General features: G+C 42.4%; 1 protein-coding gene across 3 annotated transcripts; it reads left to right on the top strand.

Moving 5' to 3' along the window:
• Positions 1-1,019: 1,019 nt before the first annotated feature.
• Positions 1,020-18,435, top strand: pip4p2 (phosphatidylinositol-4,5-bisphosphate 4-phosphatase 2). Of its 3 annotated transcripts, none has more exons than XM_030412550.1 (8): positions 1,020-1,316; positions 8,394-8,518; positions 10,412-10,518; positions 10,694-10,817; positions 11,419-11,493; positions 12,539-12,591; positions 15,482-15,572; positions 16,910-18,435. In XM_030412550.1, the coding sequence occupies exons 1-8, from the start codon at positions 1,211-1,213 to the stop codon at positions 17,051-17,053; spliced, it is 825 nt and encodes a 274-aa protein (XP_030268410.1). In that variant the 5' UTR covers positions 1,020-1,210; the 3' UTR covers positions 17,054-18,435. The 3 variants fall into 3 exon arrangements, with proteins under 3 accessions (XP_030268410.1, XP_030268409.1, XP_030268411.1); XM_030412549.1 differs by having other exon boundaries at positions 1,021-1,316; positions 8,370-8,518; XM_030412551.1 differs by lacking the exon at positions 11,419-11,493 and having other exon boundaries at positions 1,023-1,316; positions 8,370-8,518.
• Positions 18,436-19,954: the final 1,519 nt, after the last annotated feature.

Raw genomic sequence — 19,954 nt, 5'->3', positions numbered from 1 at the left:
TTATATATATATTGTTTTCACTAGAATCATCTGGTGGACAGATTTAAATATCATGCTCTACAGAGTCTAAAAAAGAAACTTGAGAGTTGAATGCATTTATTTGGCAAACTTAATTTTGGGTTTGCAGCACTGTATTGCTGTGAAACTCTTAATAATGTTCACGTGACTTTTTCCATCAGCATGAGAGTGAGTTGTTAATGAATACATTTTTTATTTTTTGGGGGGGGTGAACTGGGTCCTTTAAACAGGCGCTATGCGGTTTCAGAGAAGATATTCAAACTCAGAATTGTAAATACTGACAATACTAATGAGGTCATAAAACAAACTCACGCTCTTCAAATACAACCTTTATATAAATATATATAAAAAATATAGCTAATTATACAGACTCAGAATATTCATATTTTCCATAACTGAATAAACAAGCTGCTCTCAGAGGAAAACAGGGTCTCTAGAACACTGTTTGAAGCTAGAGAGGTGGCAGGGTCCGCCAAATGTAACCAAAGTATATCAGAATGAAACTGCGTTGTCCTTTCAGATCAGTTTGTTTTATTCAACAAAGAGAATTTTATTTATGCATAATGTTTGTTTGTCTGTTTAGTCGATGGAGATCTTCCGCTTCCAAAAACTACATAATGCACCTTTAAGAAAAAAATCAATCAAAACGGAGATATTTGTTTCTGCGCTTTTAATAATCCTACAGTGACATCTAGCGGTTAATACCGGGAATCGCTGCTCTATTGATTTGTCCAGCCTCCCTCATTAAAACACTGAAATGTTATCCTCTTGTTTACACTCTGAGCGTGACATTTGATAGTGTTACTGACGAACATGTGCGTTAGATTAAAATAAACCCGTGCGCCACTAAATATAATCACATTTCCTGGTTTTCGTGTTGAATTCCTTCACAGTCTCCAGTGTGTGGGGCTCCGGATCAGAAGCGCTGCTCAGCCCCGGGTCATGTCAGCGAGGGGCGGGGCGAGGGGCGGGGCGGGGGGGGGGGGGGGGGGGGGGGGAGATCACCGCGGAGCTCCTCCTCCTTCCAGGCTGCCGTCACCGGGGCTGCTGGACAGGAGCGACTCGGCACCAACAACCAACAAGCCGCCGGCTGCTCCTCCGTGCTGAGTGAAGACTCGGTGCAGCCAGGAGCCTCCCCGACGCCGACGCCGCCGCCTCCTCCGCCGCCCCGTCGTCTCTCACGGCTGTCGACATGGCCTCCGACGGCATGGACGAGCGATCTCCGCTGCTGTCGGGCCCCAACTCGGAGAATGTGACCCCCACCGCTCCCCCGTACCTGCAGGATTCAAGTCCCCGAGGTAAACACACAACATGACCGCAGCCCGCCCGCCTGCCTGCCTCCCTCCCTGCCTCCCTGCATGCTGAATCATTTCGGGGCGTATCGTGTTTGTGCGTAAATAAAAACTGCAGCGGGGCAATGCAAGGCAAGGCAAGGCAAGGCAAGGGCAGTGAGGGAAAGGTGGAGCCTCCACTGTGAGAACTGGAGCAGTGGGTTAGAGACGAGAAAGGGGGCCTTACAATAACAGCCAGCTCTTGTTTTTACTGCAGAAAAAAAAAATGCTTACATCACGACTCACTGATGGCCTGTAAAGGTTTTTGGGATGATAGCTACGAGTCGTGATGTGGCACTGTGAGGCCTCGGTGGATGTGTAGTGTTGTTGACTGACGGGAGGAGAGGAGAGGAGAGGAGATGAGATGACCCATTGCAGAGGAAGGCAGCCTAGCCTTTTGTCCCAGATGCCAGTCGACAAAAAAACATGAAAATAAAAAAAAAGCCCAGATGTGTCCGAGGCAGCCAAAAATCAATGTCAGAGTCACATCAGTGCTCGTCTGCATCACGATGGGACCATGAACGACAAATATCCTGATTCATGGATCTGTTGTTTCATGCGTTGCATCTCCAGTCCAGTGCAAAACATGTGCGTTGACAGCCAGGAATCTGACACACTGTCCACATCATGCTTGGTAAACACTTGGATGTAGGTTAGAGCACCTTAAATGCACGCAGGGAGTGAATGACCCAGGCATTTACAGCCCATAAATCCTCTCTGTCTAGGAGCTCCCTGTCAGGAGGGACTGGGCCTTTTGAGATGAGATGTAGTCTGATCCAATTCTGAATTCTGTTTCACTTGATCACACAGGCTGTTTCTTTCATCCAGATCAGACCCTCGCCTCAAATGTTTTTCTCTTTTATTACCTAAAACATGACGTTAGAAAAATCAGCCTCAGTGACACAGTGAGCAAAGTCCTCCCCTGACTGCTGTAGCATGTCTCGCCCGGTTGTTCTCCTCCTGCACATGAATGGACTCATTGAACGTGTAATGCTCTTTACCCCGAGCATTTCAGGCCAAACGGCTGACATCAAAACAAAACATTTGTGTTGTTCCGGAGCCGTCTAATCTCGCACAATTCATATTTCCGGATCATTCATAAAGACTTTGCGGTTCCGTCTGGTTTTTCACGGCACTGACTGAGCAAAAAAAAAATCCTAAAATGAATGTCAGAATATTTCATGGCCCAGTTCCTCCTCTCCTCTCCCCACTCCCTCCCTCCCTCCCTCCCTCCCAGCAGTCTGGATTACAGCTAATTCTGCTTTCTTTGGGGGGTTTGTTGAGTCCTCAGTCAGCCAGTTTGTAACATGGTTTAATTTGAGTCAGACGCCCAAAACTGTGGTGTTTTCCCTAAAACGCAATAACTGCGACAAAGCCCTGACTCATAATCAGCTGGGCAGAAGATGTGTTTTGTGAAAGTGACCCAAATCTCTGCGGTGTTGACTGAATAATCTGAGGTGGAGATTTGCTGTATTTTCCTCCAGTCTTCACAGCATGGTGGTGGTGATGGTGATGGTGGTGAGGGGCGGAGACCAATGACCTTGGCTGCATCTGAGTGGTCAGATTGCTCACTGTGCATCACTTGCCGTGCCACCTGCTTGATTTCTTTTTTTTTTTTTTTTTTTATTGCAGAACAAATTGCAACAAAAGCCTGTGACTGTGTTGCAATCTTGGCGGTGATTAATGAATTATTCAGTTTTGCATCTGTTCAGAAATGTCGCTAGCCCGACAAAGAAAAAGCTGTTAAAAACCCTTTTTATCAGTACATTTAGCGGTTATCCAGGGGAACTCTGGAGGATTAGATGTAGCTTATTGTCAACAAATCCAATGAAAAGACAAGTAAGGTCTGTCTAGTCCTCTTCCTCTGTGCCACAGAGCTCCATTGTTGTCCGAAAACTATTAAAGACACACTGAGCCACACAGTCACACTGGTAGACATGTCATCCTTTTCTGCTCTTTATTGATCAACTCATTTTATCAATGCGTGTACATTGTTCTCCACGGTACATAGTCATTTCCTCGCGCAATTTAAATAAGGCAAGACAAGGAACATTCACAAACTCAAGCATCATCTGATGAATCTGACATAAGTCAGAAAAAGAAGACTAAAATGAATATATAAGAAACATATTCATTTCATGTAAGATGGCGATCACAATCACAACCATAAAGGATAGATTCATGGAAAAAGTACTCACCCTCATGCCAAAGAAAAGTTGGGTGCAGTTCTGTAGTCCACAAGACATTTACGGAGCTTTACAGCAAAAAAAAAGGTCAACACGACTCAAGAAGATGGAGAATGGTTTTAAAACAACTAAAGGAGAACACGAAATGGCAGCGTACAGCTCATCTGGTGTTGTCCAACTTTGTGGAAGCCCTGAGATCCCAAATTAATTTCACAAGATGCTATTTACACTCTTTCTTCACTGTTGCTGAGAAAGCTAAAAGCGCTGGGAACTCATTTTGGGATTGCGGGGCTTCCTGATACTTGGATTACGCCGGACGAGCTGTATGGAGCCATTCTGTGCTTTCTTCCGGTTGTTATCTTTCATTTGAAAATAAGTCCCCAGCTACTTCAGCTGTTTAGGAGAACGCTGCAGTGCTCTTTTTGCTGTGAGGCTCCAGAAATGTTTTGTAGACTAAGAAACTTTACCTGACTTTCCATCACACATGTGGGTGAGTAGTTAGTGACTGAATGCTCATTTTGGGTTGAACTTACCCTTTAAGTACTAACATTAAAGAGTAGAGGAAAGCTGGATGCTTGATATTGGAATAACGGGCCTTCACAGTGTTTTATTGTAATAGTTGAAGTCACTCAGCCTTGTAATGAGGAATGTTCCTTGATTACAGTCAACATGGGAGCTGTAGTTTGTGTCAGTGTAACATCCACTGTCACTGAATATGTATGCTCTTATATCATATTGTACATGACAATAATGATTTAACTGTTGGCAGGATACAAATGTGTGTTTTTACTCCATTGACAACATAAGTTTCATTTTTATGACATTTAATCTACGTCAATTGTCTACGTCAGCAGCAGCACTCGTGGCTGAAGGTGCAGCGGTTGCTGCGGAGGAGTTGCCTCCGAAAAAAGAAACAGCTTCAGTCGCGTGAAAACCCCCTGAGAGAAAAGAGGAGAGGCACTCCATCAAACAGAACCGTGCACACCATCAATGTGATGTAGTTACTGAATCCAAACCACGAGACGAGACGTGCTCAAGGTGCTTTATGGTGATTGATCAGGGCAAAAAGCAGTCAAATGCCGAGCTGAATTCATTTCTCTGATGGACATCAATCTAGAGCTGCGGCAATTAATCAATTCGATGCATTTCTGATTAACCGGTTTGAGCAATACAATTTTCAAGAATAAAAACAGTCATAATTCTCGGCTTAATTGTGAATATTTTCTGGTTTCTTTACTCCTCTATGACAGTAAACTAAATATCTTTGGGTTGTGGACAAAAGAAGACATTTGAGAACACTTGAGAGTTTTACAGAACAAGCAACTAATTGATTCATTGAGAAAATAACCGACAGATTGATTGAGAATGAAAATAAGCGTTAGTCGCCGCCCTACATCTGTCCATATAATCGTGTATACCATCATGACTACTGTTACTGCTGCAATATATTATTTTAAGGCCACACCGCTCACTAAATGTGTATTCATTCGCAGCTGAAAATAGGTATAGAATCTGAGAAACTACAACTACTGCTGCTACAGCTGTCTTTTTAAAACATGAACTTCACGTGTATGGCCAGTCTGGCAGAAAGTACTGAGACGGACCAATTCATTGTTGGTTTTGACAATAAGAAGAGTGCGGAATAACACCAGTCTCGTCCTTTAACCTCCAAGAGCTCTAGATTTCATACGGCATGGGCGACGGAAGACATCCCTGAGCAGTTTGTGTCAGTAAACCAGCCTCTCACGTCATCACCACAAACCACACATCCCACAGTCAATCAGCCTGCGATGTCTCCAGCCAGGCCGGATGTGTCGTTTGCCTGTGCTGTATGTTTGTGGTGCTGCAGGCGGTTGTAGTAGAGCGTCTTCTCATCTTACCTCTGGCTCCGGGGTCAGTGACAGTGAAAACCTATAGCTGCCATATGCCGTCTCAGGCATGCATTAGTGCAGCAGAGAGGGGAGCGAGTACAGACAGGCGTCTGCTGATGCTGAACAGAGAAGCGCTGACTGTGCTTGAGTTCAAGGATTTACTTCGGCGTGTTATATAAGAATTTCAGGTTTAAGAAGTGTGGCCACTCAGTCTGACATTTTGGATTATTTCAGCTCAGCATTGTGTGTAATAAACCTGCCCACAGCAGGAGTGTCGTGTCTTTGGCGTGCTCTGCTTGTATTTACAGCCCTGGTTGCTCAGTTGCAGGCGGGTTGTCCCATCTGTCCCCGTGGTGCCGACTGGTCAAGTGTCACTGATTCTCAGAGCCAAGCTCGTTTACCTGTTAACTCGTCCAATTATCTCATTCAGAGCGGGATGAGAAGGAAATTGGTCATTTGTCAGATCGGATGTCTCCATTGTGTTTCATCTGTAGGCTTAACAAAAGATTCATAATGTATCACGAGAGACTGTGAAACACCGTGTCATCATGTTGATCATATTTCTATAATGATTCTTTCCGTTGTTGATGAACCTGTTGATCAGTTTTTCAGTTAACTGATTTATTGTGCGGTCGGTAACATCAGCAAAATACTGAAAAATGCCTGTCAGCGATTTTGTTGATCGATCAACTGCTTTGAGTACATTTTTTGGTCAGGAAAAGTCTAGATTTTCCGATTCAAGCTTCCTAAATGTGACCGTTATGACAGTCAACTGAACATCTTTGGGTAGTTGGCAAAACAAGACATTTAAGGACATAATTTGGGGCTTTAGGAAACAGTGATCAACATTATTCACCATTTTCCAAAATTTTCTGGACCCCAAACAACTAATCGAATAGCAGAGAAAAGATAGGAAAATAATTGTTCGTTACTGCACTAAAATGAACAGTACAACGACCCGAGATGCTTAGTTTCCTATCATTGAAGGCTCTTCGCATCAGACAAACTGATTCCGTTGTATTTTGGGGCATTTTTGTCTGAAATGTGATCAAACGTTTATCAGAATTGCTTCCTGAGCTGAGCAGTGAATCTGTCTGTAGCTTACAAATATGATGAATGCTGGTAGCTATTATAACTGCAGACACACACATTTAATAAGACTTTGCTTCTAGATCGAATTAGTAGAGATGTTATATTTGATGGATTAGTTTTTAATATAAAAGCTTTTTGCACAGTTATTGTTGCATGTTCGTACAGTTTTTTTTAGATTAAACGACTACAAAACGGAGACTAAATTCATTTAAGGCTCAATAAGGTGGATTGATGCAGATGTAAGCGTGTTGCAATAGTATTCACTCGTGTCTGTAAGGTATTCAGGAGTACTACAGTAGTAGTAAAGGTAGCGACTGGTGCAAACCTATGGATTAAGTGTATTAACACTCTGAAAAACACATGGAATGTAGACTAATAACTCGAGGTTAATGTGGGATTAAACAGTGCAGAGTTCAGTAGAGCCGCAGTTAGTCCACAGTAGTTCTTTCAGACATTGCGAGAAATCTTTAAGTCTTTGATCATGTTCATTACTCCTGTTGGTGGACTGTAAAACACTTGTCAGTCAGTGGCCTGGCCTTTTCTTCGTTTCTCAATCCATATAGTTAGGCGCTTATTAGCCACGTTAGCAGAAACATTTTAATTTGATTCTCATCGAACAAGTCGAAAGACCCACTGTTGTTACATGCTTCTTTCACGTCAAACAGCTTGAAAGTAGATGACGCGACGTGTTCATCTCGCCCACGTGTTCATGAATTAATTGCATCACATGTTACTTGCAAGTATAGCTCAGATGCTGCATAATAACATATTGATATGTGCTAGGAATTGCTCAGACGAATCAGAAGACTTACTCATACGTTACATTTCAACTTTGCTGCTCGGCAGTGAGTGGATTCTTACTGTCACTGCGGTGTCTAAAAGGCTCCATTGTTTCTTTCTTTAACACGCGAGTGTTCGACAAAGAGAGGAGAGTCACATGTTGAGCAATCAGAGCCGTACACAGGCTGTCATGGGTTTGCATACAGCATGTGGATGTGTCCAGGCTGCAGGGGATCTATTATACACTATGTTGTAATAGTTATCAAGGGAGCGATTGAATAACATTTGTATGTCATATAGTTTTTTGAGACAAGTTGGTTTCTGATATTTAATTTGACTGGTAATAACTGTAAGCCATGCTCTTCTGCAACTGTGATTTGTTTTGCGATGTATCAGCTGTTTGTTTTTGCGATCAGTTTCATTATCCGTTAGCATGCTGGTTATTCTAATGCTCAGTGTTTTTCAGTCCTCGCCCTTCACCTGCTCCAACACACCTGATTCAAATGTTCAGCTCGTCATCAGCCTGTTACCAGCCCATTCATCTGAATCAGGTGCATGCAGAGCAGGACGTCTTAAATGATGCATTGTGATATTTACAAGCTAAAAATAGGCCACGGTTTTCCAGAGCCTGACATATTGGATTATATTTTGTCTCATTCTCACAATTTTAAAAGCCACAACCTGTTTTCAAAATCAGTACAAAGATGGTCGCTTTAATTTGACTTCATGAGCTTTGTTTTTTGTTTTTTTTTTGCGAATGTATGCTTATTCTGAATTTAATGCCAGCGACACCTTACAAACAAGTCAGGACAGGCGCAACTAAGGACTGATAAAAACACCTGATTGGAACCTTCCACAGGTAAACAGGTCGCTTGTTAAAAGGTGATGGTGAAAACGGACACATCCTGACGTTCAAGTCAGTTCATATGTGAAGCGAACCTCCCGAGTTACTTGATGAAGTCTGTGTACAAAACCCAACCCTCCTTCTCCCCACTGGACACAAACATCCAGGTTTTCATCAGAAAGTCTCATAGTTGCATGCGATTAACAGCTGGCCGTGTGTTGTGTGCTTTGCCCTCCCCTTCTCAAAGCCGAACTACCTCCTCCTTACACAGCCATCGCCAGCCCTGACGCCGGCGGTGTGCCTGTCATCAACTGCCGGGTCTGCCAGTCGCTCATCAACCTAGATGGAAAGCTGCATCAGCACGTGGTGAAGTGCACAGTCTGCAACGAAGCCACGGTAAGTGCACGCTGGGATGAATTTCTGCTGGTGGTGACATCACAGAGTTGGGAGAGACATTTAGCGTTGTGTTTTGTTTGAGCTGCTGTCCTCCCCTCTTTTGAACGGTCAATCGCACACATCTCTGTTGTTTTGTCAGCGATCAAGAGAGAAGACATTAGCTTTGGATGCCATTTATTGACTGTTTCTCAGCTTTAGATCAATCAGACAGTCCAGGGGAAATTGCTCCAGATGACTTGAATGTGCCGCCTGTGTCTCTGAGTGACTGAAGGCTTGATGGAGCTGTCAGTGGAGGCAGCAGGGAGAATGAACGACTGTCATCACAGACACTCGGGTGGGAAATGCCATGTTCACTGACTGATATCTGCGGTTGTCATGCGTCATCACAGCGCTGATGATGTTCTGTTAGACCGGATCCAAAACAGTGTGCAGTGTGTGTGGTGGTTCTAAATCTGTAAATGTACAGTATGGAACAAAAAGAAAGAAAGTATAGGAAATACTTTAGTTTCAAGACTATCGTCCATATTCTGTTTTATAGAATAAATAAAATTGAGAATTTCTAAAAGTGAATTTATCAAACAAGCAGAGACGTTTTCGTGGTGTTTGGAGCTGGGAAGCCAGCGCCGCCAACATATTTACTACCGTGTGACAGAAGGAGGCCAGAGCACACTCGATATTGTTGAAAGCAAGACAAGAAGTATAGCGTGCGACCGGATGCAGCTCCTATGCAGAGCTGCTTCTGCAACTGTAGGCCACAGCATGGCAATCAGCTCTTCACTAAGTACCTTACACCTGTATAAAATTGGGACATCATTGCCTAAATTATGTGTGAAAAACTGTGGCAATGTCTTTGCAAATAACCTAATATTAAAGGATAAGTTCACCCAAAATTGAAAATTCCGCCATTATCTATTCACCCTCACGCTGATGGAAAGTCACGTGACGTTTCGGAGTTAACAAAACCTTTCTGGAACCTCACGACAAAACAGCGTTGCAGCATTCTGGTCTTCTGGAGACTGGGTTTACATCGGACAAGCTTTTTGGAGCCATTATAGGTTTTTTGGGTTGTTTTTTTACATGTGCATGAAGTCCCCATCTACTTCAGTTGTTCAGGGGAATGCTGCATCTCTGTTTTGCAGTGAATCTCCAGAAATGTTATGTGGACCAAATATCACCCAGTGAATTTGACTGAGTTCTGCAGTGATAGCGGTAATTATCAGACTTGTTAACCAAGAAAAGGGAACTGTACCCTTTTGGCTGCTTTCATGGTCCTTTCCACAGAGAGAGAGTAAATAAACAAGGCTGTACACAAACAAATTATGTTTATTATTAATAATACGATAATACATTAAGGAAAAATAATACAAAGAGGTATAGATAACTGCTGTTAGTTTACTTCCTCTTTTAGTAAAGATGTTTGAAAGTGGAACATCGTCCAACTTTCTGCGCCACAGTGGAGAAAGCTTTTTTTTTTCCTAGGGCTGGCTTGACATCCCAACAAACACACCTAGACGCAAACTTTGTACACTTCTATTTTGAGTCTGGAAAAGTGCGGATAAGTGGATTTTGCAACGGAAAAATGTGTAGGAAACCTGCATCCATCAGCCTCCACCAATCAACTAAATGAATTAAACATTAAACACATTGAACTATGACATTATGTGTGCATTTGAAGCTGATGGTGAAACTAATGTGCATTTCATAGGGTAAAGGCATGAGCTACTGATTTTGCACAGCACATTTTCCACCCTGTTGGCTCTGAAAGGCTCTGCTGTGTTCTTTATACAGTGTTTTAAATCAACTGTTCTCCTCCTTTTTACGTGTTTGTTTTCGCGTTGTGTATTAATCTTAGTGCATTACTCAGTGAGTTAATTCCAAAGTGTTGCCTTCCAGCCCATCAAGAACCCCCCAACAGGGAAGAAATATGTGAGGTGTCCCTGTAACTGCCTGCTCATCTGTAAAGACACGTCCAGGAGGATAGGATGTCCTCGACCGAACTGGTAGGTTCAGCGTGTTGTATCCTCTTTTTCTCCCACATTTCTTGTGCGTTCACTTCTTTTTGATAACGCTCAGAGTAAATGACGGAACAGCCCTGTTGCATAGGTTTATGTCCTATAAAATGTCTCGGATAGGTTACAGTCAAAAGCTCGTCCGCTTCTTTGTTTCCTCCGACAGCAGACGCATCATCAACCTGAGCCCGGTGATGGTCATCCCAGAGGAGCAGCCCGCCCAACCGGCTCTGCCCATCCAGCCAGAGGGCATGAGGGTGGTCTGCGGTCACTGTGGCAACACCTTCCTAGTACGTACACCCGCCACGTTAACCGATCTAACCAATCACAGAGGTGCTCATGCAGAATTGTGTTGCTGTGCTGTTGTTGGTAGGTGCATTTTAATAATATTGAGAGCCCAACCACAGCCTGTTCTTTCATATTTGGTGATGGGAAGTAAGGAATAGTTTGTTGTACTGTATCTTAATGACACATTTCTCCTGTTGTTCCTTCGTCGAAATGAAAATCTCCATCCAGTTGCAGATTGTCACAGATGTTTTTCAAGCAGCTGGCATGTGTTTCGCTGCACGTTTCTCTGGCTCGTAAAGAATCCAACCTTGTTACAGTGTGGTAGCAGCCTGTTTCAGATTGTTCCCGTCTTCAATGTGAATTGTCTTCCTGCACCTTGTGTTGAGGACACTGTGTATTTTTCGACATACGACATGGCGGTTTAAACACCTTTTTACTCCTGTTATCATACTACATATTAATAAAATGAACTGCCATGCGTCTCACTTGAAGAAAAGAGAGACAGAACCCGAGCTGCTGAGTCAGCGCGAAACCGGCTCGTGTGTCAAAATCGGCGGTATGGTCCTCTTAATGTGTGCACATTGTTGCTTGCGGCGTCTGTAGGGCAGTGAGGACGCCAGGTCATCCCAGCCAATGTCTGGCCTCCCCAGCGATGGCTCTCCCCCAGCACAACAACAGGTTGAGAATGCTGGTCATACTGGTTGGACATATTAACAACAGCCTAACCCGCTCCACTTCAATCTGCGGCCTTATTTACACGAGTGATGATATGATTTTGTACACGTCTGGCTTTGAAGAGTATGGAGACCCAAAAGTCCCATAAAGTCATATATTTTTATTATTATTTTGTATCAGTGACCTTTGTTTTCATCATAAATAGCACTACATGTAAGAGGAAATATGTATTTATGGTTTGGAGGTGAACAGTCCTTTAATAGACCCTCTCAAGTTTTACAGTATACCTTTTCATATTAGTACAGACAACCATATACTGTAAAATCACCTTTTTTGTTATATACTATTATGACTAACAGCCCATGATCATTACTCGTCTGTCTAAATCATTAATAGGTAATGGTATTAATATTGTACTCGTATAACCATACATTGATATTACAGTATACGGTTGTGTTTTAGTTATACTACAGCTGTGAGAACAGTATGATCAGTATTTAAAGATGAGATGAAACAAAGGTCACTGATATGGATAATTAGAGAGCAAAAAAAAATCAACTTTAATGGCTCTGTCGAAGAGGACTTTAGTGAAAGAGAGGTGAATTTGATGTTGAACTGTACAAAATGCTGCTTTAATCCAGATGTTCTGGCCTGAATTTGCCCTTGAAGCAGCTTCTTTTGAATATTTCCTTCCTCCTCTGAAGCCAGATGTCAGATGCCACATATTAAACTTGTGTAAATAAGACTTGATATGAAATGATGCTGTGATCTGTGATGGGATATTGTCATAACTCTGCTTTTTTTTATTTTTTAACACCAGAACACCAACTAATACATCGTGAGAATGATTTGTAGGTGCTAATATCCGACCTTTTGATATTTTCTCCAAAATGGAAATAATGAATAGATTTCCACGCTGCAATCCGTCATACCTGATCATGTGAAATCATTCCCAGTTGGTTTTGTGTTGATTGGGCTAAATGTACAGTTGAATTGTGTGAAGTTGTTTCTGTGTGCTAACAGCGACTCTCCTTCTGTCTCCTCACAGTGGATGGAGCTTCGGTTTAACACGCTAGCCAAGTGTCCCCACTGCAAAAAAATGTGAGTCCATAACACTTTCATTTATCCCCCAAAGGTCACAGTGAAACACCAACACATATTTTACAGCGTGTTAGTGTTTCATGGTGGTCAGTTACAGTTGACATTTAAATTCATCCGTCTGTAATTGGATCAGTAGTTTATTTTCTGTTGCATTAGGATTATATTTAGTCTTTAGATGGACATTCTTCACAAAATCAAGTCTACTTATTTTCCACATACTATTACGGTATTTAGTAAAAAAACCAAACACTCTTAATCACGATATCTGTGTCTTATTGAGTATTAGCTTTTGTTTCTCGCTTCCTGGATGATGTTTGATATTTCACTGTTGCAGGCAGCCGTTTGTTTTTGTGTCATTTCTGCATGAGAACCATTTTGCAGTCTCTTAAAACACGTTCAAGTGTAAAAATCCTGCTCAGGAACATCAAATCTGCAGTGATTTATGACAAAGTTACATTATCGTTGCCTGTTTTTTACACATGAAGTCTGTTTACAGACAGTTTTCATGTACTCATAATGTAACTTTGAATAAAAAGTGTCAGGAATCTGCAACTTCATTTTCATGTTGTGCAGAAAATAAATGACTGGAGCTGCCAAAATAAGTCAGATGTTGACTCAAACACACAAAAAAGCATACATTGATATGTAAAGCTTAACATCCTGAATCACTGGTTTGATATTTATTGGCCTGATACACTACAGCCATGGCCTGGGGACACTGGGTGGGTTCAAGTCAGAAACTAGAAAAATTCTCATGTGATGTCACTCAAGCTCTCTGACGGGGCGCGTTGCAGCTGAGTTTTGCTCCACAGAGTGTTTGAATCTTTACAGTGAACTGAGGCCAACATATCTAAGTCTAAAGCCTTTATCTTAATCTTACTGGAGCGTTCTGTACATGACGGGAAACACCATGTTTTATTACAGAAAACAAACACTGACTTCCCACTTCTGCCTTGTCACCTATCAGCCATGTCCAGTAGCTATACGGTTTGGTTTTGTTACAGCTCGTCAGAGATGTAAATACTTTCTCTGGCTTGCACTGCCGGAGAAGTTTTGAAGTGCTCACTCTCTGGATGAATTCAGTCAGACGTGGAGCTTTAGAGGTCTGGACTTTGTAGTTCTTGGAAGGAGAAGGGAGGAGGGGGAGGAGATAACGGAGGCTAATCTAGACGTGTGACAGGAATTAGAGCCTGGCCTCAATACATGTAATGGTAATGAGGTGGGAGGGTCACGGGGTTGAGAGGTGGCGGGAGGGAATCAGAAGGTATGTTTGAAGGTGATGCTGAGACAAGCTGCAGACAGAACATGTTGTCTTTGCCTCTATCTCTGTCTCCATCTTTGTCTCTGTCTCTGATCTATGTCTCCAGTCACAGTATAGTAATTTGTGTTCCTGGCCCACATTTAGTTATGTAAACAAAAAGATTTTTTCGTTCACTTCAGCAACATTAGAAACAGGGTCCCAGCACATATTTCGAGGCATCAAACATTTGATATCGTTGCCGGATTTGTCGGAAAAGATAAACAAAACTCACCACCCGAGAAGCCTTCCTTGTTGTGGGGAAGCCCTGTGAGTCGATTACCGAGTGCAGTAGAGTCCCGCAGTAATGATCATCATTGAGCTGCGGAACTCTACTGCACTCGGTAATCGGCAACGATATCAAATGATTGATGCCTCGAAATATGTGCTGGGACCCTGTTTCTAATGTTGCTGAAGTTTGGTGCTGTTCTGAGCATTATTTGTGGCTTTTTGATGGCGGTTTGCAAACTTGATCTCTCGAGGGGGGGTCCTACGCGGTGTCACGGTGTGTTAGAACATGGATTAAACTTACACCGGAATATCCCTTTAATAATACAAAACATAATAATCAATATAACAAACAATGGACTGTTTCACCTGTATAACACAACAAAAAAGTCCTCGGGGAGACCAATAAACCATCACATCTGTTTCTTATGACAATCTTTGACTCTCCACTTCTGTTTATTCCCTCAGTGGCTGTCTGTTCCCATCTTTTTTTGCTCTCCGGCTCTTTTCTTTCTCAAACAAAGTACCAGAAGTCTTGGAACAGAAGTCAGATCACTGGCAGTCGAGGCAACAGTCACATGATGGCTTTACCTTGATGCTTAAAAGGAACCGAAACCTTTTCAGAGGGAAAACAACAGAAAGTGTTGTGGTGTTCCCAGTCAAACTGATAATTCTCGTAGTGCAAGTGACATCTCTGGCCACGTAAATTTTTAAAAAAACATCACTTCAGAACAAGGTTTCCTCCATGTGAAGTCACAGGTCAGATGACTGAGGTGGTCAGGTGGTACAAATGTAAATGAGGAAGAGATTGTTTAAGAAAGGAGTAAGAGAAGGTAAGAAATCAGGTGGTCAGGCCCCTCTAAGCCATCTGAATGCCAGTGATTCCTGAAGAATGCTTGAGTCCCGTCACATGAGAGGCATGTGAGAGCAGAGAGGAGGAGGAAAGCAGGACGGATGCCAGTCCGGTGCTTCGGGGCAGTTGACTTTTCATGTGTTTGGTTGAGGGTTGTCGGTGGCTGCGCGTCATGTGACCGGCCTGCCGCGCTTTCATGTGCAACTTTGAAAGAGGAAGAGAGAGATTCTTTGGCTCGCAGGATTGTCGTGGAGTGAGATCACTGGGGAGAAAGGGTGGGACGGAGAAAGTAGGAGGCACATCATCAGGCAAACCCTTTCGACTATATCAGAAAATGTGTCTGAATATATTAAACTATTCTCAAAGATGATATTTGTGTCAGGGCTGGTCCTTTTTACTTTTGTCAAACAAAAAAACAAGATATCTCAAACGTATTTGGTTTGTCTTCGGGTTCGGAAAACCCTCTTAACAGTCTTTGTTATTTCTGTTTGCTTTTCATTCTCTTTCTGCAGATCCTCTGTTGGCAGTGCGCTCCCCAGGAGGCGCTGTTGTGCTTATATAACCATAGGAATGATCTGCATTTTCATTGGCGTGGGTTTAACAGTAAGTACCATCTCTGTGTCTGTATGGGTTTTAGTACACAAGAACATGCTTTCAAAGCTAAAGCCACAAAGCGCTTCACAACGGAAGCGTTTAGCAAGAATTAACCAAGAGGAAGAGCAACAAAGTAGAAGTGACAAAGGAGAACGAACATATCGAAATGCAAGGTGCACTCTGTGACATTCTTACCACGGTGATGTTTAGCGGGTATAAAGATGAGCACGTTCACCATCTTATTTTTGGCGTGATGGCATGCCAGCATTGGCTTAACTTCTGCAGCCGACACAAGTTTTTTGTGAGGATCTGGTCTAAAACCATTGTTTGTAAAGAATAGTGGACAAACCATCCGGGTGTGAAAAGTGAAGCGAATGTGGAAATGCCCTTAAACCTGCATTCATCCTAATGGTCAGCATTATTACTTTAGTAAAGAGATCCGTAATGAGTTTATAGTCTCAGTCACAAGTTTCAATTTGTCAATACAGCTTGAAGTTCACTTTATAAATGATGGTCCTATTTAGAGTAAAAATTGATGATAAAGCGGGCTACACTTTAGTGTGTGGCTACCTTGTGGTTGACAAGTTGCTGCCACAGTGACCATCAATCATGTTAGAGGTGTAGCCGTGCGTTTCCTCGGCAGGTCCGGTCTCTTGTCCGAGTTCAGTCACTTTCGACTCCAAAGAACAACGATGGCAGCAGCTGTGATAGCAAACATTTTAAGTTTGTGAAACTCAAGCTTAAAATGTATCAGAGAATCAAAGTTAATACAGTTCATCCTGAGGGATACATATATATCACGCAGAGCCACAAAAGCCACTTAAAAGTCAGGTGTTGGTCTGTCATTGAGGTCTTCATTAGACACTGGCTAGCTGACCTGATAAACTTTATGTTACAATGTGGAATCAGCTATTAAGAAATGTACACACCCTTTTTTTTTTTTTTTTTTTAAAAGAGATAAATAGGTATAAAAACAAGCTTAAAGGGACAACCCTTGTAGAGTCGTTTTTCCACCATGAGTGTGTGATCGTGCAGTAAATCAAAATCACTCTGACCCTTTAATCCGCTGGACTGTTCAGGAAACAAAAACGGCACTATGTATAAACAGTCACATATTGTTCAGTTTGGCCATACAGAAGTCACGTCAGACTTTGTATAATCATATTACGGTCATAATCACTTTATAATGATTTAAAGGGATTATAGTCCTTAGTGTTTAGATTTAGATAGTGCTGATGTTTCTGTTGATGTGGAGCACTGACTCAGTGCTGAGTCCTTACCACCGCAGTCTGAACATAAATTAAATGCAGTGAAATGTAATAAACTAATTGTAATTTTGTCAACAGGTTGGTACTCGGGGCTTTGCCAGTCGTTACAACGCCACCTACGTCTCCTGGGCATTCGCCTACCTGCTGGGCCTCATCTGTCTGATACGAGCCTGCTACTGGGGTGCCATCAAAGTCAGCTACCCAGAGAACAGCTTCGCCTAGAGCGGGTCGCGGCCCGGCCCTGCCCTGCACGGCCGGAAGAACAAACCACACTTTTAGTTTTTTTCATCTTGTTCAGATTTCAAACCGGTCATGTTCAGCAGAGTGGAACATACGGACAGGAGCGTGTTTGAGAGGTGTACTGTATGTGTGAAGAGGTGTGTGTTGGAGGTGCATCTTGTTGTGTTCGTCTGAAATATTTTAAAACACTCGCTGAACTCGCTGAACAAAGCTGATGTGTGTCGATCAGTCCCCTACTCATCCACAAGGACTCAAATCCTGCCCAGGTTTTTGCCAAAATACAGAATTAAGAACTTGAGAAAAACTGTGATTTTTTTGTTTTCTTTTTTCTTTATGAATGCCAAAATTAGCTGATTTAAAAATGGCAGTTGAGCAAACTGGTTGGATTTGGTCTTTCTGGAGCAGTGTCTTTGTTGTTCTTCAGCTGATACCCACTTGATTTCTTTTGTTACTGAGCAGACCAAAATGAGACAACCTCCTACAAACAGTTTGCCCATTGCACTACGATTATATGCAATTGTACGTGTTGTTTTGCTGCTAGTTTGACTCCAGTTACAGAGAGCTGCGTATCCATATTGTATTGTAACATTTACCTTGCCTGTGTATACTGACATAGTATTGCTATATGATTTTAACTCTCGAAAATGATCAGTTTTTAGGATAAATCCTCCTTGAAATACCCATGTGTGCCAACTTCGCAGTCCAGTATTAGTCGAGAAGAGCATCAGATCAACAGGAGCTTGCTTTTGTTTTTAAATCAAAGTGTCGATTTTTTTGTGTGTGTGCCATGCAGCTTTTTAACTCACTCCAGCAATAACCTTTTTTTGTTTGTTTTTTTGAGCTGTTTCGTTCCTGTCGTACCTCCCTGTGTTCTTCACTGTGCTTTCGTTGCCTTCTCACCGGTGGACCCAAGTTTGCATGTCGGCTTGTTTCTGTTCCATCACCGAGGTGGCATTTGTTCTGTTTCAGAGAGGTCGCCGAAACGTACGATGTTCCTGTCTTTGCTCCTTCTGCCTGTGAGTTAGAATGTAAACCCTCCTCCTCCTCCTCCTCCTCCTCCCCAGCGCTTATACCCACCGCTCTCTGACCTCCAGTGAACTCTGTGCTAGCTAGCATCGCTATAGGCTAACTCAGCATCCTATCTCTTGACCTTAAACCAGTGGGCACAGTTCAGACTTCTGACCTTTGTTTTGAATGTGATGATGATGATGATGAAGCAGAAAATAATGTTTAAAAAAAAAAAAAGTTTGTACATAGTTCAAATTCAGCACCTGGAAAACTGTTGTGAGAGGTGGAAGGAGAGGACGGCTCGTGGGTCTTTTTAAAAATGATAATTTATCAATAAAATGAAAAACCTGCCTGAATTGTTCTGATTGTTTTTTTTTGGCCGTGAAGTTTCAGACACATTTAAAGATGCAAACAGCGCTGTGTATCTGTCAGTTTGGCCTCGATGTGTGCGGACTCCACGGAGGGTAAGACAGACAAGAGTACGCATTTCTTCTGAACAGTGCTGTCGCTGTCCATGTGAAGATAAAGCTCAAATTTTTTTTTTTTTTATTATTATTTAGAAAATGCAAATGAGCGTATCTGACAATAAAATTAGTTTCCCATTAACTGCGATTCCCATTAACATTCTTACTTCTGCTCCACCTCGAATAAAACCAGAGGAAACAATTAAGCCGGACATAATTAATTTATATTCAGATATTCTGTGTGACCAACAGACTCATAATCCTCTGTTTGTTTTAGTGGTGATGAAAGTATTTTCATCTCTTTCATTTTTGGCACAGGCAGAATAATGACTTTCAGTGATGTAGCTCTGGTTTTGACATTGTACAGTCAGTAAAGACAGATGACAACAGTTACATTAAACTTGTGCCCCATCAACTGGTGGCGTACTGGCAGTATGATGCTTACAGGCCAGCCTGACCTACACAAGAATATTTTTTTTTTTTTAAAACATGTAATTCTAGAGGGGATGCCCAATGTCAGCTACTTGGACATTCAACCAATAAACAAATTCCTCTTCAGGGGATAATCAAACTGAAATGTGCTCCTACAAGCCCCAGTGAAATAAAATGTAGGAACTGAAGGTGCATAGAGGAAGAATAAACACAGTTTCGTCACTAGAATGACGCGGGGCAGCCAAGAAAACACAATAGGGCCTAAACAGACCAGAGTTTCCGGCTGGCAATCCAAGGGGATGAAGCGAGTCAGGGACTGATTCAGAATGAGCGTGAGGGCCCCCTCTGTGCCACTCTTCACTTCTTTTAAGCCTTCACAAAAAGGGCATTGTCACACAAAGATTGACTGGGAGAGGATCGCCCCAAGCTGCTTCCACTCCTCAACCAGGAGTCAGTCTCAACCACCCTGCACACAGGTGATCTGAATCTCCTGCATTTAGTCCAGAGGGATTTTGAAAATCAGCCTAAAACAAAAGGGAGTCTTAAACAATGAGACTGCTACTACCTTAATGAAAGAGTTACGCTCTAGACCTGCTCAATTAGGAAAGTCTCGTGAGATGACTTTTGTTGTGAATTGGCATTATACAAATGAGGATCGATCGATTGATCAGTTGACCTGATTACCCTGTCATCATCCTGATTTCTCCACAGTGTTTTGTAGGTCCACTGAACCTCAACCTGACCTGATGTCTCATCAGACCAGAACAAGTGAAAAGACCTGTGATGGTGTGAAGGGCCTTACCTCTTTCATCTACTTGTTGTCATGATTCAATATGATTACTTGGTTTATAACAATGATACATAAATTAAAGAAAATATCAAGTTGACTGTTAAAGAAAGAAAAGCTCAATGTCAACATCTTCACTATGAGCCTCTTTTCAGTCAATTTGCATAGTGTATACTTTTCCTTCAGCATTGA

This window comes from Sparus aurata, chromosome 3, assembly GCF_900880675.1.
Source record: "Sparus aurata chromosome 3, fSpaAur1.1, whole genome shotgun sequence".
Lineage (NCBI taxonomy): Eukaryota > Metazoa > Chordata > Actinopteri > Spariformes > Sparidae > Sparus > Sparus aurata.
The sequence above is the reverse complement of the archived record's forward strand: the minus strand, read 5'-3'. Positions and strand labels throughout refer to the sequence as shown.

Excerpts from the sequence above, each read along its gene's own strand:
- pip4p2 (XM_030412549.1), top strand. The coding sequence starts at position 1,211 with ATGGCCTCCGACGGCATGGACGAGCGATCTCCGCTGCTGTCGGGCCCC. Across the intron at positions 10,818-11,418 it reads ACTGTGGCAACACCTTCCTA|GGCAGTGAGGACGCCAGGTC; the intron begins GTACGTACACCC and ends CGGCGTCTGTAG. Across the intron at positions 15,573-16,909 it reads TCATTGGCGTGGGTTTAACA|GTTGGTACTCGGGGCTTTGC; the intron begins GTAAGTACCATC and ends TTTTGTCAACAG.